This window comes from Grosmannia clavigera (assembly GCF_000143105.1).
Source record: "Grosmannia clavigera kw1407 unplaced genomic scaffold GCSC_82, whole genome shotgun sequence".
Classification (NCBI taxonomy): domain Eukaryota; kingdom Fungi; phylum Ascomycota; class Sordariomycetes; order Ophiostomatales; family Ophiostomataceae; genus Leptographium; species Leptographium clavigerum.
The window spans coordinates 667,256-688,913 of record NW_014040576.1 but is presented as its reverse complement, the minus strand read 5'-3'; the positions used below and the strand labels follow the sequence as shown (position 1 = coordinate 688,913).

At 54.9% G+C, this 21,658-nt stretch overlaps 6 protein-coding genes across 6 annotated transcripts; 4 read left to right on the top strand and 2 right to left on the bottom strand.

Annotated features, from left to right (window-relative positions):
• Nucleotides 1-8: 8 nt before the first annotated feature.
• Nucleotides 9-5,483, top strand: CMQ_8008 (mRNA splicing factor RNA helicase; the record flags this gene model as incomplete). Its single annotated transcript, XM_014313648.1, has 6 exons — nucleotides 9-1,645; nucleotides 1,720-3,037; nucleotides 3,149-3,402; nucleotides 4,036-4,584; nucleotides 4,671-5,083; nucleotides 5,152-5,483. 6 exons carry the CDS (start codon nucleotides 9-11, stop codon nucleotides 5,481-5,483), a joined length of 4,503 nt encoding a protein of 1,500 aa, XP_014169123.1.
• A 1,964-nt stretch (nucleotides 5,484-7,447) lies between these two features.
• Nucleotides 7,448-9,710, top strand: CMQ_7950 (glycine-rich RNA-binding protein; the record flags this gene model as incomplete). The annotated part of the gene is made up of 7 exons (XM_014313590.1): nucleotides 7,448-7,688; nucleotides 7,786-8,322; nucleotides 8,755-8,839; nucleotides 8,929-9,001; nucleotides 9,104-9,210; nucleotides 9,305-9,552; nucleotides 9,613-9,710. 7 exons carry the CDS (start codon nucleotides 7,448-7,450, stop codon nucleotides 9,708-9,710), a joined length of 1,389 nt encoding a protein of 462 aa, XP_014169065.1.
• Nucleotides 9,711-10,558: 848 nt separating this feature from the next.
• CMQ_7964 (cation transport protein) lies at nucleotides 10,559-11,550 on the bottom strand (the record flags this gene model as incomplete). Its single annotated transcript, XM_014313604.1, has 3 exons — nucleotides 10,559-11,074; nucleotides 11,210-11,255; nucleotides 11,444-11,550. The coding sequence occupies 3 exons, from the start codon at nucleotides 11,548-11,550 to the stop codon at nucleotides 10,559-10,561; spliced, it is 669 nt and encodes a 222-aa protein (XP_014169079.1).
• A 989-nt stretch (nucleotides 11,551-12,539) lies between these two features.
• Nucleotides 12,540-13,625, top strand: CMQ_7971 (calcium-binding modulator protein; the record flags this gene model as incomplete). The annotated part of the gene is made up of 2 exons (XM_014313611.1): nucleotides 12,540-13,053; nucleotides 13,117-13,625. 2 exons carry the CDS (start codon nucleotides 12,540-12,542, stop codon nucleotides 13,623-13,625), a joined length of 1,023 nt encoding a protein of 340 aa, XP_014169086.1.
• A 4,069-nt stretch (nucleotides 13,626-17,694) lies between these two features.
• Nucleotides 17,695-20,989, top strand: CMQ_7812 (transcription factor; the record flags this gene model as incomplete). Its single annotated transcript, XM_014313452.1, has 5 exons — nucleotides 17,695-17,808; nucleotides 17,926-18,318; nucleotides 18,389-18,844; nucleotides 18,900-19,211; nucleotides 20,717-20,989. 5 exons carry the CDS (start codon nucleotides 17,695-17,697, stop codon nucleotides 20,987-20,989), a joined length of 1,548 nt encoding a protein of 515 aa, XP_014168927.1.
• Nucleotides 20,409-21,177, bottom strand: CMQ_7894 (clathrin-coated vesicle protein; the record flags this gene model as incomplete). The annotated part of the gene is made up of 4 exons (XM_014313534.1): nucleotides 20,409-20,560; nucleotides 20,629-20,915; nucleotides 20,977-21,022; nucleotides 21,087-21,177. The coding sequence occupies 4 exons, from the start codon at nucleotides 21,175-21,177 to the stop codon at nucleotides 20,409-20,411; spliced, it is 576 nt and encodes a 191-aa protein (XP_014169009.1).
• Between the last annotated feature and the right edge of the window lie 481 nt (nucleotides 21,178-21,658).

The window sequence follows — 21,658 nt, the reverse complement described above, 5'->3', positions numbered from 1 at the left end:
ATACGACAATGGATCGTGATCATGACAGCTACCGGGGAAGGGGAAGCAGCAGGGACCATGACGGTGGACGAGAGCGAGAAGTTGATCGTGAGACCTACAATACAAACTTCAAGCGCCGAAGATTGAACTTTACCAAGTCCCGTCACGACGATGACCGGTCCAATGGTGACCGATCGCAAAACTACGACCGATCGGCGACTCCACGAGGCCGGCGCGGAGACTCGACGCCTATGAGACGGGACCCTGAAGCATCGGAAGCTCCTGACGAAGATGACGCCGCGCTGGATCGTGATTGGTACACAGGAGACGAATTTGGTCATACATTTGGAGACGAAGACCACAACCCGTTCGGCTCGTTCGACGACAGGACATGGGACGACAAGGAGACCCAGGAGAAGGCACAGTTTGAGAGGAAGGTCGGCCGGTTCGATCGCGTGAATCCACGCGCCTTGCAGAAGCAACGGGATGTGGACGCATGGGAAACGAATCGGATGCTGACGAGTGGCGTGGCCCAACGACGGGATATGGGAGACAGCTTTGATGACGAGGAAGAGGCCATGCGTGTGCACCTCTTGGTACACGACTTGCGCCCGCCATTCCTGGACGGCAAAACCATCTTCACGAAGCAGCTAGACCCAGTGCCAGCCGTTCGAGACTTTCAGAGCGACATGGCCGTATTCAGCCGAAAGGGCAGCCGTGTTGTGCGAGAGCGGAGGCAGCAGAGAGAGAGGCAGCGTGCTGCAAAGGACGCGACCGCCATGGCCGGCACAACCCTTGGCAATATCATGGGCGTCCACGAAAACGGCGACGCCGACGGCGACAGTGCGGTGCCGGTGCCTGGCGAAGAGAACGGCAATGCTACTGCAGAAGGGTCTTCCAAGGGGAACAACAAGTTTTCCCAGCACATGAAAAATAACAACGCGGCGAGCAACTTCAGCCTGAGCAAGAGCTTGCGCGAACAACGCGAGTTCCTGCCGGCGTTTGCCGTGAGAGAGGACCTGATGCGCGTCATTCGCGACAACCAGGTCATCATTGTCGTTGGCGAGACGGGATCGGGAAAAACCACGCAGCTGACCCAGTTTCTATATGAAGACGGATATGGAAACGTGGGCATGATCGGCTGCACGCAGCCGCGCCGAGTCGCGGCCATGAGCGTGGCCAAGCGCGTGAGCGAGGAGATGGAGGTGCAGCTCGGAAGCGTTGTCGGCTATGCCATTCGGTTTGAGGACTGCACAAGCAAGCAGACCTTGATCAAGTACATGACCGACGGCGTGCTGCTGCGCGAGTCTCTTAACGAGCCCGACCTGGACCGCTACTCTTGTGTGATCATGGACGAAGCCCACGAGCGGGCATTGAACACGGATGTCCTGATGGGCCTTTTCAAAAAGATACTGCAGCGCCGGCGCGACCTGAAGCTGATTGTCACCTCGGCGACGATGAACTCGAAGCGATTTTCGGACTTTTTCGGCGGCGCGCCCGAATTCATCATCCCAGGCCGCACATTTCCCGTGGACGTCATGTTCCACCGATCACCCGTCGAGGACTATGTGGACCAGGCTGTGCAGCAGGTGCTTGCCATCCATGTGTCGATGGGTGCGGGTGATATTCTCGTCTTCATGACCGGCCAGGAGGACGTGGAAGTCACGTGCGATCTTGTCCGCGAACGACTGAATGCCCCTACAAAGACCCGCCCAAGCTGAGCATACTGCCAATGTACAGCCAGATGCCGGCTGATCTCCAGGCCAAGATCTTTGACAAGGCGGAAACAGGCGTGCGCAAGTGTATTGTAGCTACCAACATTGCCGAGACGAGCTTGACGGTGGATGGTATCATGTATGTGGTTGATGCGGGCTATTCGAAACTCAAGGTGTACAATCCGCGCATGGGCATGGACACGCTGCAGATCACGCCGATCTCGCAGGCAAACGCATCGCAGCGTTCGGGTCGCGCTGGGCGCACCGGTCCAGGCAAAGCATTCCGCTTGTTTACCGAGAAGGCCTTCAAGGACGAGCTGTATATCCAGTCGATTCCCGAGATCCAGCGCACAAACCTCAGCAACACAATCTTGCTGATCAAGTCTCTGGGCGTCAAGGATCTGCTGGACTTCGACTTTATGGACCCGCCACCACAGGACACCATCACGACATCGCTATTCGACCTGTGGGCCCTCGGCGCCCTGGACAACTTGGGCGAACTGACGGATCTGGGCCGCAAGATGAATGCTTTCCCCATGGACCCGCCACTAGCCAAGCTGCTGATCATGTCTGAAGAATACGGTTGCAGCGAGGAGATGGTTACAATCGTGTCGATGCTGTCGGTGCCCAATGTTTTTTACCGGCCCAAGGAGCGGCAAGAGGAGTCGGATGCGGCGCGGGAGAAGTTTTTCGTTCCCGAGTCCGACCACCTGACCTACCTGCACGTGTATTCGCAGTGGAAGGCCAACGGCTATCTGGACGGCTGGTGCACGCGGCACTTCCTGCACTCCAAATCGCTGCGGCGAGCAAAAGAGGTGCGCGAACAGCTGGTGGACATTATGAAGCTGCAGAAGATGGCGATGAGCAGCTGTGGCTCAGACTGGGATGTGATCCGCAAGTGTATCTGCTCGGGCTACTACCACCAGGCGGCCAAGGTGAAGGGCATCGGCGAGTACATCAACCTGCGGACGAGTGTGACGGTGCAGCTGCACCCAACCAGTGCGCTTTACGGTCTGGGATTTCTGCCCGATTATGTCATCTACCACGAGCTCATCCTGACGTCCAAGGAGTATATGTCGACTGTGACGGCCGTGGACCCGCGGTGGCTGGCAGAGCTGGGCGGCGTGTTCTACTCCGTCAAGGAGAAGGGCTACTCGGCACGCGAGAAGCGCATCGTGGAGACCGAGTTCAACCGAAAGATGGAGATCGAGTCGAAGATGGCCGAAGACAAGAAACGCCAGGAGGCGCAACAGCAGGCCGAAGAGGACAGAGCCCGCCGGACGAGTTCGGCTGTTGCACCCAAAATCGGCGACACAAGCAAGAAGATCGTCGTCCACGGCGCCGTACGGAAGCCTGTGGCGAGAAAGCGTGGACGTGGATTTTGAGACTTGTCTGTGCTCGTCCTCTGGCTATGTACACCTCCGGATGACAAAGTCTGTCTCGTCTGACCGGAGCTCCCGGTCCTCCTTGTCGAGACGCACGACATGCGCGTGACTGGGACCTCGGTCGATGAGTTGCATAAAGGCCGCGATGCTCTTCTCTTCGCCCTGAACCTCGCCTTCGACCTAGATAAAGTCCGCCAGTCACTCGTTAGACTGTGCAGCACTGTCGTCATCGACACGACTTACCTTGTTATTGGGGAGATTCTGCACCCAGCCAACGAGCTCATGTTGGACAGCATGCTTCCTGGCGAAATATCTGGTCACCGGTCAGCATGATGAGAAGCTCATGTGGCCACGTCAACTCAAGCACGTACCGGAAGCCAACGCCTTATCCGGCAGTTCAGATTAGCATTTTTAAACACACCTAACCAGTCCTCTCCCAAACACACACACATCTCACCTTGTACCCTGCCGCCATGCACCAAATAATACACCTTTTGGGTTAGTGAACGAATCACTGAAGCCGGTTCGAAGAATTATCTCCATACTCGTTTTGCAGCCATAAGTTCTGGCTCGAGCCTACAGGCCTTTAATGTTGTTATAATAGAAATGTAATGCTCGGTATATAAACTTGTATGTTTTTTGCAGAACGTTTACTGCAAGACAACGAAGCCACACGCATCTTCTGTCGATTATCTGGAAAACGGATCATAGATGCAGCCAGTAAATTCCGACCGAAGCCTCATCACGTGCTCTATCACGTGTCGTATAATATGATGTCAACGCGACCTGATACAATTTCAGCGGTCGATCAGAAGGCTGACACCTGCCTGCCAATATCTTTCGATCAACACATATTCAAAGCTACGCTCTCGTTTCCTACCACATTTGCCTGTTGCTTTCTGGTGTTTGAGCACGCCTCACAAAACTAAGGCCGACGTGAGAATGGAATCCACCAGCACAGAGACGGGCGCAGTTCCAACAGTGCTCTTTGGCCGGCCTGGAAAGAAGCGGAAGGTTTACCGACAACGGCACGAAACTGAAGGCGGTCCTGAAACGAAGATTGACGGCCATGCTGTCACTCTATTGCCACGGCCCGTTTCTATCAGCGACAACGCGGCAAAGGACGACACCTCCGGGTCAGACGGTCAACGACCTGCAGAGACAACAGAGGATGCCCGTGCCGACATCGAGATCGAGAACGGCGACCGTGATGGCGATGACAATAGGGACAGCGATGAGAGCGAAGTCGATGCTGACGAGCTCGCTTCGATAACATTAGCAGAGTTGATGCGGCTGCGAAAGGGGCGCCGACCAAAAATGGGCGGAGTTGAGTTTCGAGGCGACGAAGGCGGTCCGTCTTCTTTGTTGCAAAACATGGGCAATCGGCTGGGAGACTTCAATTTTGACAACCTCGATATGAGCTTGGATATGTCTGTGCCGATGGACATCGGCTTACGATTTGCGCCCCAGACGGGGCTCATCGGCGATGTTGTGAACAAGCATATGTAAGTGGCAACATCATACCTCCACGTGTTCTCTACCCTATCTTTTTTCCCGCCCGGTGCATTGAAGGCTGAAGCTAATCCTGCAGGGAGGAATACGTAGAAGCTGAAATGGCCAAGCGATATAATACAGACTCGTCACAGGCGGGAGGTGGCCATAGCGGTCGGAACGGTGTTTCAGACGGCATGGGAGCTGGCTCGTCAAGCCTGAACAGCAAGGAAGTGCGCGAGCAGCTCGCTATGAAAGGCAAGCTTCATGAGATCGACCTCGGCGCTGAGTCGCGCGCCCGAAACGTCGCCATGACAGAACGGGCTACCCGTCGGCTGCGAGGCAACGACAATGTCGTTGATGACGAAGCCGGCAAAGACGAAGACGTCCAAAAGCCCCGAACAGGCAAAAAGGCTCCTGGCCGCAACGGAAATCCGCCGCCGCGGGATCGCCGCAATAGCGACGACATCAAACGAGACCAGATGGTCGAACAGTTTCTGCATGAAAACAAAAGTATGTGTCCTTGGTGCCCGCGGTCGCCCATCGATGAAAACTTGCTGCATCTGCTAACCCTCGTCTAGTGGATGTGGATGTGTACGATGTTGCCCGCGATACGGCTACGGGGGAGGGACGTCCAGCCGACGACCGCGTTGCTGAGCAGTTCCGCCGGGAGTTCATGGAAGCTCTCGCCCAGCGGCTGCGACGAAAGCGCCGGCCTCTGGGACCTCCGGCGAAACCAAAGGTGCGCAACGAAGAAGAGATTCTCCGAGGCCCCAAGCTAGGTGGCAGCCGCAACGTACGGTCGATCATGCGCGACAAGTTGCTGCAAAAGCAAGAGGAGGAACGGCAAAACATGCCAAAATACGAACAGGAGCTGCAGGAACAGCGGCGTCGTGCAATGCGCCGACGATAGGAGATCTCATGAGCAATGGATTTATATTGACAATTTGACACTTCGAAACCTGGATGGAAGGCGCAGCCGGTTTCCCTTAGGGCAGAACCAAATACAAAGGGAAGGAACGGGACGGACACTCAATAGGAACAAAAGGCGGTGGCGCCTTTTTTTGACTCTCGCCTCTCTATCTCCCGTTCTAGACCAACTGTCGTGACTTTTTCATGTTTTGCTTCCGACTGCCCTGTCCGTCGTGCAAGTCGCATTACCCATGCCTCCTTGGCAACCTGTGGATCTCGCACATCCGGCGATGCCAGCGACCCGAAGCAAGCGAAATAAGTATATGTCAGTAACGCCCGGCCTTTTCCTTGTCCTTAATACAATCACGATGTCTTAATACCCTTACCCGATGAGCACGCACCCCTATCCCTGATACGGTTGAGCGCCAAGTTCCAAATACAACGTCGCGGTAGCCTGCCTTTTAGGGAGAGCTGTTCCAGACGTGACTGTTTGGCGACAGTCTCTCTCCTTTTCGCTGTTTATTCTTCTCGCTCGCCTTTGTCCTCTATCCAAACGCCCTTCGGCGTCTTGCTCTGCGAGCCTCGACCACTCGGTGCATTGTTACTGGAAGCGCCAACTTGCCCTGCCTCGCAGACTTGCAGCTGCAGTCGCCGTTGCTGGCCGAAGTCTCGAATACCAAAAGCTGATCAAAGATTGATCTGGCAGCAGCCTTGGCATCGCAGCCTTGAGCGGGCGTCCCCCAATTTCGAATCATCGGGTACCAAGAACACAAAGCCGAGCGTGACATCTTCATTGCGACTTTAACCGCTGGCTTCGTGTGAGTGTCGAAAATGCTTTCTGTAGGGCATGCATGAGCTGGGGTGTTGGTGTGGTTCTGGGCAGTCAAGTTAGCAGCCCCACAAGCTACGGCACAAGAGCTCGCGTGTGTCACGGCCATGGCCAAGGACCGGGTTATGGAGCCGAACTTTCGCATATGTGCCCCAAACAACGAACTGACATGTCCGGCTGCCTCGTGGACCCAGGCCAGGGGTTTAGGCAGCCGGCTTGATCAGGGGCCGACGGGAAGCCTATCCTCTCGAGGCCTCCGCTTCCCGAGCCTTGGGCGGAGGTTTCACGTCATGGGACCCGTACCGACATATCGATTACGCACCGTGTTTCGAAAAGGGCTGAAGGGGGCCTTACGAAAGACTTTTGTCCACCAACCGGGCTGTGCAAGTGGCTACAGCCTTCTACACGAGGTTTTTTCTGGAGACAACACGCAGACCCAGGTCAGGTCACTCGGGCAGACTGTCAGCTCAGGCAGTAGAAGGAAGGGGCACCTCCACCAGGAACACGGTCGCACCATTCACTTGTAAGTTGCAAAACCGCCTGAGCAGCTTGATACCCTCGTGGCCGTCATCGAAACAATATGCCTCGCCGGGGAAATTTCGGAGCTCTCCGCGACATGGACACAGTCATTCGAGAGCGGAAACACCAGCATTACGATTACTTACGAGTACTACGGAGTATGTATGAGCCATTTTCGAGGAGCACCTAACCGACCTCATCCTTGCCATTGCAGGGTACGGAGAGCGGGCGACATCCACTGTGCAAAAACTGCACAGTATCTCGAGGCAATTGCTTCTGGGTAGCAGGCGTACGATCCTGCTTTCTGCACACTCTTGCAAGCCCCTCGAGAGACTTCGCTGCCGACGAGTACGAGTACACGGGCGGATGCCTCCTTGCGCTGACTTTGGTTGCGTGGCGGCCACCTTCTTGAACAGGTTCTACGATACATACAGCGCAAATCAAGACCAACGCTGTTTCATCAACAACACTCGCGAATGCAACTAGCAAAAGCGTCTGTGGGTCCATGTTCCACACATCAAAATCCCCACCAATCTTGGCAGTTCCGTTCCCCGCTGGTGGTATTTTTGGCTCGCCGCAGAAGGCATTGCCGCCTCTGCACAGACAGTCACATATCGATGGAGCTCGGCGCTGCAACACAGCTGTTTGCAGCACCGGATGGGCGCAGCACGAGTGGGAAACAGACGGGCTGCAACAGGGTCTCCACGGACAGACAGCCGTGCTACTATGTACTGTGCCGTATCGTGACGGTTTGCAATCCAGACAGGTGGAAGGTAGCAGCCCCTGCACGATCTGACATGCATATAATACCAATAATGCCGGCAAAACGACCGGCCGCTCAGACAGTCCAGGAAGGCAGTCAGTGAGGTCAAAAGGCAACAATACGAGTACGAGTATCTTGCACACAGAGTAGTAGCAGCACGCCATCGTGTCCCTTGCGTCTTCTGCTCAACAGACCCCGACCCCTGGAGCAAGACAAAACATGGGCCCGCATCTCCATACATAGTATCACAAGACACCCCCTTGTCGGTGGTGGTGGCCACGCAAAGACGCAAAGCAGGCACACAGGCTGGGAAAGGCCGCATATGCCAGCGGTTCGTGCAAGCAGCGGCCAGATCGTCTGCGGCCTTTCCCCCCACCAACAGGCCTGGTCAGGAGCGAGCGGAAGCACGTAGAAGGGGGCCAGCAGGCCTTGCTGGTCGAAACGTCCTCTGGCTTGCTAGCCTCAGCAGCGTGTCATCAAGAAGGGGTCTGGGGCAAGAGGACTCCGGCAACAGGGATCTCCTGCTGGTAGCTCCCTCCCGTTATCGGGATCAACCCGTCTTCTTTCTGCTCGATTTGCTCGATGGGCCATCAGTCATGGAGGCTCGCCTGCACCATACGTACGCCCCGTTGGTGGGAAGTGCGAAATTGGGAAATCGCGTCGCCGTTGGCAGGCCGAACCAGGCCGAGCCCCTGCACTGTATTTCACCCCTCCTCCAGACCGATCGACGTATGAGATACTTAACAACCTCTTCTTCACCCCGCCCCGGCCGTTCCTTGCTGCCTACCATCGACCCCCGTTCTGTTCTTCTGCTCTCTGCTCCCATTTTCTTTGACCTGGTCGCGCTGATATACTTTCACCATTTTCCCAAGACGCAACGCAGCCAGTTGTTCGCATCAAATATCTGCAAATATCTGCTCGTCCTACGTCCTCTCCTCTTCTGCCCTACTTTGCTAACCGGCTGAATTGTCCGAAACGCACAAAGTATTTTATTTGTCTTCTGCTCAACCGTCGCTCCATTTTCCGTCGGCTGAGCCGTGTCTGTCCTTGCCAACCGCAACTTTGCCATTAGGCTGACATTTGCCCCATCCTTTTTCCCTTTTTGTCCTTTCACACATCATTGTTCGAGTTGAGTCGAACTCGCGCAACTCGCTCTTTCAGCCACCCGACCGCCTACCTTTGCAACCTTTACGACTACAGTTGTCCTTGACATTCCCTTCTCCAATATGGCGAAACTATTTATCGGGTAAGCCGTCCCAGCGCCTTTGCCCTCACTTCACACCTCACCTCGTCCTCACACTGCCGACAGACTGCTGACACGCGGCCTTTCTGCAGAGGCCTTGCCTGGCACACAGAGGAAGGCACCCTGCGACAGAAGTTCGAGGAGTTCGGTCCGGTGGAAGAAGCTGTATGTCCAAATAAACCCCTCTAGCCAGGCCTCTGGCGTGCCAACTCGGCAAGGTTTCACGTTGTCCAGTCTTCTAACCCTGTTCCGCCATCTTTGCTATAGGTAGTTGTGAAAGACCGGGACACTGGTCGCAGCCGAGGGTTCGGCTTTGTCCGCTACGCGAATGAGGCCGATGCCGAGACAGCGATTGCGTCGATGAACAACATTGAGTGAGAGAGACAGGACCCTCCTCCCATAGCCTGATGCTTGTCCCTTGCAGAAGACCGATAGCCCTGACACGCGTGCCGCTTCTGCGCTTTCTAGATTCGATGGACGAACGATTCGGGTCGACCGGGCCTCTGACAGCGGCTCAAGGGGCGGCTTTTCGGGACGTGGCGGCGGCGGCGGCTATGCTCCCAGAGGTGGCTACGGAGGCGGACAGCAGATGCACCAGGCACCCTATGGAGCTGCGCCGCAAGGGTACCAGATGGGTGGCCCGCCAGTGTACCAGCAGTACGGCCGAGGCGGCTACCCCCCACAGGTTCCTCAATACGGCGGGCAGCCTAATCAGGGTATGACTTCTCGTACCGACTGAGGCTTCAGGACAAATGCACGGGACTGACATTTAGTAGGATGGGGACAACCCGTGTATGGGTACCCCGATCAGCAGCAGTCTCCGCCCCAGCAGCAGGGACAGCAGCAGCCTCCCCAAGGTGGCCAGGGCTACTAGTGTGAGCCGGCATGGCTGGAAGAATATGCGGCCTGTGACCACAGCGGTCCATCCTGCAGCTTTGGGAGAAACCAAGGGAGCCTTTAAGCTCGGTCTCTACAGTCTCAACGTCTTAGCAGTGTGGCATTCTCCCTGCCAAGGATTCGGCTGTCAAGAATGGCTCGCGTCCAAGTTGTGTTCTCGTGTTGCTTTTGCCACTACCGTTTGCCAATTCAGTTCTTTCACGGGCACCGTCAGGCGAACGCAAGTGATAGCCAACAAAACTGCCAGTCTATTCAATTATTGATAGGAATCCGTTGAGTCCCCAAATCTTCTTTGCCCCGTCGCTTTTTATCTCGTTTATGTCTGCCATTTTGTTTCTGTCAGTACGTGTTTTTGTCGTGATTGCGTCGTTTTATGTTCCTTGCTCTTGGCTCGCTATTTTTTGCTCCTGTCGTGTTCTGTGCACCGAAAAAGGTACGACTAGGGAAACACCGAGATGCTCTGTGGTGGTGGGGGATGAGGCTGTCTGCGGGTTGTGAACAAAACCGGAGAGCGTCCTGGCTGAAGGGAGCAAGGACGAGATGAAAATGAGCTGTTTTCTTTGTAAGACGCCGGTTTACCACTCGGTGGGAAATGTTCGTTCTGTTGGGTCTTACTGGTCTGCCATCGTTTGAGACTCCCAAGTGGAGGGAGGGTATGCATGATGAAAAGGAGAGGAAGGTAGCCCTTGCAAACTTGGGGAAGTCTGACGGCAACCACAAGCGAGTCTCATAAAGTCTGTTTTCTGCCATATCTAGGATGATCGTTGCTCTTGTCTGCCCTCCGGTCCTACGGTCGAGACCCGTGCTTCTTCCGCTTCCGTCCTTTCAGCTGTGCCGACTTCCTTGGCAGCGATCTGCTGCTGCAAACTGCTCGTTAATTGCCCGAGCCCGGTTTGACAAGTCTGTGATGTGCTCATCCCCACTCTCGGGGCTTAGCTCGTCCAGGGCTGACTCCAAGCCCCAAAGATAGTCTATGTTTGGACCGCTTGGACCGGAGGATCGAGATATGTGCTCGGCGAGTGACTGGACGTCCTGAGGACCGGTGAACTGGGCGTTGTCCGGTGTACCGATATATACCATCGTGGTGAAGGCAGGCGACTTGTCCGCGGGGTAAAAGGGCGTGTAGTGAATGGTGTACCCGTTGATCTCGCGGATGTCGAGATACTCTCGGACCTCTGCGGCATGTTCGGCAGCTATCCGATAAGCTACTCCCCATGTTTTCTCTGAGGCCGATGCGTGGTGGTCGGTGAGGCTCTCCCAGAAAGACCGCTCGATCAGGGTAACAACACGGCCAGGGGCTTCAGGCGTTCCCCGATGGTCTTCACTGCACGTGGCCACCTTCTGTCAGATGATATGCTACTGGTCATTTGCTGGAGACGAGCCCCATATAAGCAAATATTTGCAAAGTGCTCACCTGGCCTATCATAAAGGTCAGACTTGCTGAAGACACAAAAAAAGGGAATCTGGTTCTCTTACCTGCCAGAATCTTCGGACGTAGCCGTTGACCCATCCTGGAATTCTCCTGTCTGTCAAGAAGCCATCTACATCAGCAAGAGAGCTCGCAGTGACGGGTCTTATCTAAAATATACGCCCAAAAGACAGATCGTTACCGAAATGAGGGGGTGGTTTCCAGATCAGGCTTCTACAGAGGAAGTTAGTCTAGAACAACACAGCCGTCAAGGCTGAACAAGCTGAAACGGTGCGCCTCACCCATAGCCAAATATCCAGAATTCGCTCGTTCCAGTCACGGTTGGAGCCACAGCCAACACAGTAGCAGTGCTGGGGACGTTGGTCGGTGGAGGTTCAAGGGCCGACATTGGAAGTATGGAACAGATGGAGGGCAATTCAAAAAATCCTAGAAAGGAGGCAGTAGAAGCGAAATAGGATACCAGAGGAGGAAATGGCGCAAGAAACTACGGGGATTTTGTGGCAGAAAATCGGGGGTGAGGCTGATCACTACAGTAGGGACAGGGGTTGTGCTGTTTATTGGCAGACAGCCACCACTGCTGGCAACTACAGCGGGGTTCAGCCGGCGGCTTGCGACCTTCCAAGATACGATACGATACGATATTACTAGGAAGGCGCTTTAGGCCTCATCTGGCAGCGAAGACAGGTCTTTTCCCCCATGGTGAGCCACCCCACTAAAATATAACGTTGCGGGGTCCTGCTGCCGGGAAGGAGCAGAGTGGCGCGGCTGCCCAATGAGCGTGCCAAGCCCCCCTTTATGTATGACGGCGTGAGGGCGTAGACGAATTGGACCGGAGCTGTCTTGGCGGAAGCGCCACGGGCGTGCTGGGTCTCAATAATAAGCCCTAGCAATCGGTCAAGCCTCGCCTAAGGGGAGACCTAAAAGGAGCAGGAGTGCAAGGACAGCAAGGGCTGCATTGCAGTTTAATTCTGCGCCTGCCTCCGTTGGGGGGCTTGTCTCCACGTCACCCCTCTTTACTAAGAAGATTGCTGCCGCATCATCCTGCATAGTACAAAACCGACGGGAATGCGTCTGCTTTGCAGAATCGGTGCTTTTCGCTTCCGCCCAGCTTCCCGAACAGAGACCGGCTTGCCGATTGCACTGCCTCTACCCGCTAGTCCTGCCGGATATTTTCTGCGACCAGTCCAACTCTGAAACGTGTATGATCCCCCATCCCCTCCCCCTTCTCTGGCTCAGCTTCGCATCTAGCTTCACATCCAGCATCACGGCTGCATTTGTCTCGCTTCTTGCCCCAATCACCGTCATCGAATTCCTCCTACGAGCCCCTTGACTGATTATATCAAAAATAGCGCCGAAGAGCGAGGCCACGCACGACCAATGGCATACAACCGCCCCTATAATCCGGACGAGCTGCCCAGGTTCGCCGAGCCGGAGCAGAAGGGCCCGAACAAGGCGCCTGCACCGCTACAGACCGCCGAAGACAAACGCCGACGCACTCCGGCACCGGTCGCGTCTCCATCCATGGTTTCGCCTAACCAGAACTTCCGTCCCCAACAGCCACACCCACACCAACACCTACATCGGCAGTACACGTCTCCTCCACCGCAGCAGCAGCAGCAGCAGCAGCAGTACCGCCCACCGGCAGTAGCGCAACGTCCCATGTCGCCGGCCGTCCCCCCGCGCGACCACTACTACAATGATCGGCCTGGGCCTTCACTGCCCAGCGGACCACGTGGCGGTGGCAATACGTTGCCTCCGCCGCGATCCCAGATGCCGCCTCGCTTAGCGCCGCAGCCGCCTTCGCCAACGCCGACACCGGTCATGTTCCAGACGGGCGAAACGATGTCGCGCGAGCAGCTCATACGGCTCTTCCGGGATCTTGACAAGCAGGGTGAGACAGCCTATGCGCGCGCTTGGGGCTGGGGGTGCAGAACACAGACTGACATGACTACAGCAAAGGGATTTGTCACTGAGGTGCAGTTGGCCGAGACGCTAGTCAACGGCGACGCCACCAAGTTCGATCCCGTGACGGTGAACATGATGGTGCGCATGTTTGACAGCAACCGCAACGGTGAGCTGGAGTTTGACGAGTTTGTCGGCCTCTGGCGCTTCCTCGAGAAGTGGTGCGACATCTTCAACAAGTTCGACGCCGATCACAGCGGCACCATTTCGCTGTCCGAGTTCAAGGCTGCCCTCGTGTCCTTCCAGTACCGGCTCTCCGACAGCTTTGTCGAGTTTATCTTCCTCATGTACGACAATGGACGCAAGGGCGTCATCACCTTTGACATCTTCATGCAGTCGTGTATCACGTTGAAGCGCATGACGGACATCTTCAAGAAATATGACGACGACCGAGACGGCTTCATCATTATCAATTTTGAGGACTTTGTCACAGAGTTTCTTCGGCAGCTTCAGAAAATGACTGCGCCTCTCAACGAGAGGAAAAGCTCGCAGGCTCCCTAACAACATGCGATTTTTTTGACCAGTCTATTGGGGTTTACATCTCGTTTCTAGGAAACACCTATATCTATATTTTTTGGCTTTGTTTTTGGCTGGTGGGCACATCCGTATGCTTTCCTTCGAGTGTGTATAGACGTCTTGAGTTTGGTTGTCCTCTTTCGATCATGACCTCTATGCAAGCATGTGCTTGACACTATTTGTCGTTTTAGTCGTTTAATAGCTACATGGAATTATCACTTATTACATTCAAGACTGCGGCACGTAAGCGACGGCGAACCAAAGAGGGGCGCCACTGTCGCAGATGGCTGACAGTAGCCTGACGAAGCCATGACAATGGATCTCTGTTCATTATCTTGTGCTTGTGAGTTCATAAGATACAACGTGGGACGCAGCACGTCCCGAAAGTTAGCCAATCAAAAGCCAGTTGCATTGGATTGTAAGCAAGCTAGGAACGGAGCCAATTATAGTGGAGAGCACTCAAGCTCCCTAACCCATGACCTCTTCAGAGGGCGGTGTGCAGATAAATGCTGTCAGAAAGTCGACAAAGCTGCAGTTTCTGAAGCACGCCGTCTCAATTTTCAGTGGCCAATGCGACTGTGTAGCTTCAGCCCTGCCTGATGCAGGTGGCCGAAGGGGGAATAGTTGAGCCCTGGCGAGAGAAAAGAATCGAGGAAATGCAAGTTGTGTGTACCATGTAAGAACATCTAGATTACGGACACGGAGGAAAAGTATGCACAAGAATTGTGGATAGCCACAGCTGTACAAAGCTCCCTCTCGGCCGGCTGACAGGCCCGAAAGCTATACTTGTAGGGAAAGGGGCGGGTTTTGGGGGTTTTTTTTTTTTTGCCAGAAGCAAAGCTCAGCTTCGATTCCACGCAATGAGCGAAAGGACGCTGAGCCGGACAGGCCGAGAAGGGGAGGCGAGAATGAAGGCAAAAAACGGATTTCTCTTGGTATTACTGTAGTGAAGTAGATGGGACAAAGGAAGCTATTAGCTCCAGAGCTTGTGAGTCAACAGAGGACCCAGTGGGACGGAGGGTCTGTGGCAACGGTCCCGGATGACGTGGAGCCACGAGAGCTTCCAGAACCTGGGACACAGCCCGGGACTACTAATAACAAAGAAAAAAAGAAAACAGATAATAAAAGGGAGAAAAACAGAAAAACAGAAAAACAGAAAACAGACAGAGGATAGAAGCGAAGCCGCTGCCGAGAATGCCTAGAAATGGGAAAAATACCAGTACATGCGATAATAGTGGACCGGCCAGAGGTGACAGTACTTGTATTAGTCGGCAGGTGCCATATATAGTAAGAAGATTATTATTCCGGTCCTTTATCAGCTCACATTCACACACGCGTCGGCTAGCAGCAGCTCGAGGGTCCGGCATCGCCAGTACTCGAGTGAGACAGCACAGGTGGGTGGAACGGTGGAACCTGCCTCTCGTGCATATGACCCAGACAGATGTGCTTTGCCATGGGATCTCGAGGACGCTGGTGCACTGCCAATAGGATGTGGTCGTGCTCGCAGCTTCCTATTCCTGATCTGGTTCTGCCGTATTTTCCTTTGTGGTGGGGACTTGGCGAAACAGGCTGCCCCGCCATCCGCCCAGGCCTCTGGGCAAGCAAGTACGGAGTACGGAGTACACAGTATGAACCGCCTGTCGGAGCTGCTCGTATCTTACGAGATTGCGCGCGATGCTTTCGAGACGAGTCCGAGTCAAGTGTCCAGTGCGTGCGAGTACGAGTACCAAGTACGAGCACGCACACGGGCTATTGGCACGTTCACCACCATCGGGCGACTCGACCGAAAAAAAGCCAATTCCCAAGCTCGTGCGCTCTTGCCACCCAGGAACGAACATTAGCCGGAGCTGTTTGGGTGGTAAAGACGGAGGAAGGACCCATAGCTAGAGCTTGGAGCGCCGGCCAATCAGCGCTCTCCCATCGCTGTTTTTGCCATCTTTTTATCTGCGCCCAGCCTAAGCCTGGTTGTCTCCACCCCCCACTCGGAAGGTGTGAAGGTATGAACGAGTATCTTACTCGTACTTGTACCCTCGCAACGACGACGTTCTGGCAGGCGCAAGGTGCATCCCAGTTCGTTCCTTCGTCCTACCCGTCCTACCTGACTACGCCTACCCCCGCGTTCCTGCCCTTTCAGACTCGGCCAAAGCAGCGCATGGAGGACCAGATCTCGCTCGACACTCCCTTCTTCCAGTCCATCCTCCATTTCCATCGCCATCCTTTCAGCTGCAACCCCATCTCCGGCCACATCGTTCCTCCATGCTTGCCGTCGCCCGTCCTCCATGCCGCTCCACCGGTGGCACCCCTCTCTTTTCGCCTGCCCTCCCTCCCACTAAGCCACCCACACCTGACGACATCCTAGCTCCATCGCTGCTAAGAAACTTTCGTACCGGGACATTCACGCCTTTTTTCGCAATCTCACCCCCCCCCCCTGCCTCCCTTCCCCTCGTCCTTTGCTCTTCTCCCCTCTTGTCGGCCTCCGCTCTTAAAACACGCCTCTCGACCACTCCGCTTGATTGCTTGCATTGATGTCTCTATATTAGCTGAACACACCCGCAGCACCCAACCCGGCCAAAGAACGGCCAAGAACGGGACCAGAGGAGAATAGATGCTCCCACTTTGAGCACCTGTCACTATTCTCTTTTCTGCAGCCCCCATGCACCTGCAGTTCCCTCCCTGTCGTCTGTTTCGTCCCGCTTTTGCGCGCCACCATTTTGCTCCTGCACGCAGGACCAGTACGCAGGACCAGCCGAAAACCCGCTCTGTGCGAATTTCGCAGTCCTGCAGCCACGAGTACGAGTAAGATTCAACTACCAGAACCACACCGGCCGCCGTTCACCCGCCTTGCAGTCTGCCTGCTCGCCTCTTCGCTCCTCTCGTCGCCTAGCCGCCTGCTAAACCTCGACCTACTCCTTACAATACCAATCCCGTGACCCAGCCCACTCCGGCCGACCTCCGTCTCTTCTCGGTACGTCCTTGAACCCACTTTCTCTTTCACCCACCCCCTCATTCTTTTTCCTACCCTGCCTGCCTCTTGTCCCTTGTTTCGAGGTTTCCTTGTCCGTTTTTGCTCCGCCGCGTCTTTATCGCTGCTTTCGGCTCCCCATTCTCTCTTCAAACTCTTCTTCCCTTCTTACAACACCATCACCACTTTTCTTTCCTCTCTCCTTCCCACAGCTCTTTCCCGGCTGTCACCGTCGCATCGGTCCTCTTCTTTACTCCCTCTCCTCTGGGCTACCTCCCACCCTATTTATTTTCTACGCTGCTGACACTACCCACCAACTGGTTCTTGCCCACAGCCGAAACGTTTCTCGTTACACCCCTAGGACCAAACAGCGCAGAAGAAGAAACATCGCCTCCTCCCAAATAGAAGAAGCTTGGAGCTTCTTTGCTTTGTTCTTAATCTGTCGCCTCCTCTGCCGCAAATACCACTTAAGCCTCAACACCAGAAATTTGCGCAACCCATTTACGTCTCTGACCTAGTTCAGAGCCGTCGTTAAAATCCCTTGATCCTTTCTGTTTTGCGTCTTTTTTTTTGGAGCTCTACCTCAGCAACAGAGGAAAGCAAAAGCTGTCTGACCAGCTCACGTCATCCGCCTCGACCGTCTCGTCTAATGCGGTCGCAACAGCTTCAACTCTCTCGACGTCGTCCTCTACCAATCACCTCCCAGTCAGCACAACTTCTCGTTGATCAGCCGCGGCAACCTCACTCTGAATCTGTGCTATCGCCTCCTCTTCTTGGTCGCGCGCAATCTTCGTTCGCACCTCATTTATCGCTGTGCTTGCGCCACCATCACCGGCCTTTTCGTGACGGTTATTGAGTGGGCGCTTCCTTTTTCGCATCCAGCTACTGGCATCGCCTTCCCCTCCACTCTTATCGGCTAGCTATTATCGTGACTTCGTTCCCCGCTGTTGGTGCCCGGATTTCCAATACCAAAACATTTTTATCAAGCAGAGCTTAGCTTTACCACCCCGAACCGCTCTAAAGATTACAGTCTGTTGAGCGTCGCCAAGCATCTAGACACCCCATCAATTAAAAGCGCATGGTGGGGTCAAGATGCCGCCCAGATCATCCCTCACCTCTTCCTTTTCCATCACCGACGCCAACAATGAAGTTGTCTGCCCCTTGAGAAACCAAGATGGCTCCAGCTGTCGGAAGCGTTGCATCGGAGTAAGTGGCCCCTCTTCGTCCCTTGAATTTCACAGTGCATGCGCCCTCGAATCAGAAGAGGAAGATTGTGGATATATTGTGGTTCAGTGGATGCTAACGGGGCTGCCAACCGATTAGGAGAAACGGTATCGCTCCATGCAGGAGCATATCCGACGTGCCCACCCAGAGCATTACATATCTAAGCTCCCAGCCACCGAGGAAAGCTTCATGCTTATGATCAACACCCCGCCTAGTGAACGGCCACAGAGCCAGCACAACTCTGGTGCTGGTCCGCCCGGATTGTCTAGCAGCCCTCCCGGAGGCCCCACTGCTAATATCGTCAACGGGTCGTCCATCCACCAGAACAAGCCGTACCACCAAGAGAATGGTGCACTGAAGCCAAATGCGCAAGGCGTTCCCCGGAATCCCGATAACGAATATCCGCTCGGGTCCATGCTGCACGCGGCAAGTGCTGCCGCCACATTGGCACAGCTGCACAATCACAAACTGGCGGAGCGCGATTGGGACGATGTGAGCCTGACCTTTGCAGCTTCTATTTGTTGCTGCCCAAGAGTCTGTTTGCTAACGCAGCACCGCTCAGGGCTGGCACTCTGATAATGAAAAGGGTAGAATGTCCCGAGCATCCATCGAATTGCCCCCAATACACATGGCCAATCCAGATGTAACAAGCGAGCCTTTTCCTGGCATGAACCACAACCGTCCGCGCGAGCTTCTACCCTCAATATTATCGACATCTCCTCCTGGGCGATCGTCCACGCTGCCTCCACTGCAGCGTCCGATGGGACCCGCACGGCCGAGGAAGCAGTCTGTCTCCAAGCGCTCTCGCGAGGCACATCACAAGAAGCAAAGGTCACGAGGATCTGGCTCCGATTGGTTGCGCAGAATACAAAACGAGGCTTCAGCTCTCGACCGCCTACGCCCGGGTGGTCCCATCAAGGCCATGTCGGCCGAGCCGTCGGAGTTTGGCAAGCGTTGGGAAGATCTCATCGATGCTGCTGCTTCGGCTACGGAAGACATTGACGAAGACAGAACGCCTGTAAGCTGTGACGTGGTTTCTGCTATCTGTGCAGACTACTAACTAACGATGCAAGGTGCCACAGTCGCCCATTTCCATACATCGTGCTTCTCTGCCACCCTTTCCTCATCACACTTTCCAGCATCAGCAGACCCATGGCTACCAGGCGTCGCCGTTGCAGCAGGCCCTTACGCCCCCGTCATACGCCCAGGAGGCGCCTGAACCGTTCCCGTCTGTGGAGAGCAACGAGAGTGGCGATGTATTCAACATGGATTCGCGCGGCTTGTCTGACTCATCCCCGAACTACTCGTCCCAGAACCCACAGATATACTGCGCCGCCTGCGGTGGTATCGCACAGCTCAAAGAGTCGTACGCTTGCACGGAGTGCGTATGTGGTCTTTGTCAAACCTGCGTGGGAATCCTGATGGGCGAGCAAGGTGCCCGAAGGAAATGCCCTCGTTGTCATACCATTGGCGGCCGTTTCAAGCCTTTCCAGCTTGACATTAGATGATGTGGTATACTCGTCTGATATTCCACCAGCCCTTTTTCCTTTAGTTCTCTCAGCATTACGGGGGCTCTCCCTCTTTTTTTGGTTGTTTCACGTTATATCGGTAGAGCATTGGCACGCTAGATGCGGCCGCATTACCATGACATCTTTACTGAAGTCACTACAAGGGCGTTACAGAGGGTAGACCAAGATTTGATCAAGCGACACTGGCACCACCGAACTGCCCATTTTGTTTTTTTACTGGGAAGATTTTTCTTGGCTTGTTTTGGGGGCTTTTTTTCATTGCTGTTTGTTTTGGACGTCAAGAGTTGACAAGCAGTTTGCTTGTCGAGAACCACAAGGGCATATTTCACCGTTTGGACGGTTTTCCTTGTTCCCTCTTTACTCGGGCTTATTCTGGGGCGTTGGGTATCATGACATCAGAGGGCGTTGCTTTGACACTAGAACACTACCGACGTCGCCACACGATCGTTTATGACTCTGGCCAACTTATGAGAGAAATGGCTTAGGGATGGAGTTTTTGTCAATATCAATCAATGTATTATGGCTTTAGGATAAGCTTTTAGGATCAGCCCCCAATCTTGTCTAGGAGTGAAGCCTCTTTATCGGGACACTCATTTTGTCAACGGATTAGTTAGTTGGTTACGTTTTTCATGCTCACTTATCTCAGCGTTCAGAGAATTCAGCTGCATTTTAGTAGTATCGTATCTTACAAACGTGATTGTGCTAAAGCTGTCTACTTCTAGCCTGACTGACTCCGGCGCTGGCTGGATTACTGGGCAGTGACTGCCCTTTTACATCTTGATGGGGACGAGCAAGGACTATAGACATAGCAGTGCCCTTATTTCCCATAGACATTATGATGAATGTAGTGCAAAGACCGCGCAGGTGTTCCGAATAGCCCTCCTGTTCTCAAAGTAAAACCAAAAGCGTGAAACATAGAAGCATGCAATGTTTGGGAGGGGGTTCGATGTCTTTACGACCTGCTTTTGAGCAGAAGTCGACTCGCCAGAACGCGAATTGGCAAGTGACCTAAAGACAAGGAGCAGGTGCCTATGGCCTGTTGACGACGGCGCTTCACCGGCCGATGAAGCGTCCGAAGACGCCGGTGGCGATGCTGCTGGCAATGTTGGTGGAGAAGGCTGAGCCAGCCATGTTGGAAGCCTGGCCGAACTTGTCGCAGCGGGAAAAGGCGAGGGCGTTGGTGATGGTCAAGGCGAGGGCGATGGCTGCCGACTGTCAGCACGAGCGAGAGAGCAGTGGGAGGAGAAGCAAAAAGAGAAGAAAGTCGGCTTACCAAGCAGCGGCAGCCACAGTATGTTAAACCGGAAGATGGCGAGGATGCAGAGGCCGGACCACGACAGCGGCTGAACATAGAGGGCTAGCCAGAAGAAGCGGCTGTCGGTGGCGTTGTTGACGCGGCCAGATGCCGGGTCGCTGCTCTCAAAGACCCAGTGGCTGTCGCCAGACTGCGGGTCAACCTCATTCCACCAGCGAAGGCCGACGAGACGGCGGCCGGCAATGTTCTTGAGGTAGTAGAAGTCGGCAGCCAACAGGAGAATGGTGATGATGAAGACGAGAACCCTAGGGATGCACTGTCAGAGGGGGGGAGTATAACCAAACCGGCAACCGGACGAGGTCATACTTGTTGGCCGTAAAGAGAAGGCCGAAGAGGTAGACGAGCAAGCTGCCTGTAGAGAAGCATGTCAGCATATGCAGCTGTCAGCGGTCGACGATTGGTCTTGATTGACGCACCGATGCGGATGCCCAGATAGGTGAGCAGCGTGATGGGATGTGTGCTGAGGCGCCAGCTCAGCGAGCCTGGCGGCACCTGCTGAGCGTCCATGGGAAGAGAGAGGGTGGGAGTAGTGGATGTGGTGGATGTGGTGATGGCGCAAACAGAAGGGCGAGGTCGCGCGGCGAGACGTGGTCGAACTGGGTTCGATTCGATGAAAAGGCAGGCCGGCTGGTCGTCGGGACGGTCGCGTTTCCGTCGTGAGTCCGTTGATCTGTCGCGGGACCGAGAGTCTGCTCGTCGGGCGCAAGGCGTTGGGGTGCTTGTGTGGGAAACGCGAAAAGGAGAGGTACGAGTAGTTGGGACAGAGAGTTACGTGTCTGGCCGACAGTTCCAGAGGAGAAGGCGGTATTGGCCGGCAGAATCCACTTACATGGCTGCAGCTTCGGCCGGTGCGGGGGAAGCTCTTTCGAGCTGCTGCACAGTCGATCGACAAACTCGCCCATCTGTCGATTCCCGTGCCGATCAAGCGAGCCATGGCCACGTCGGCGTTGCGGAGGTCGCTCCTCTACGGTGAGCTGCCGGTCTGCGA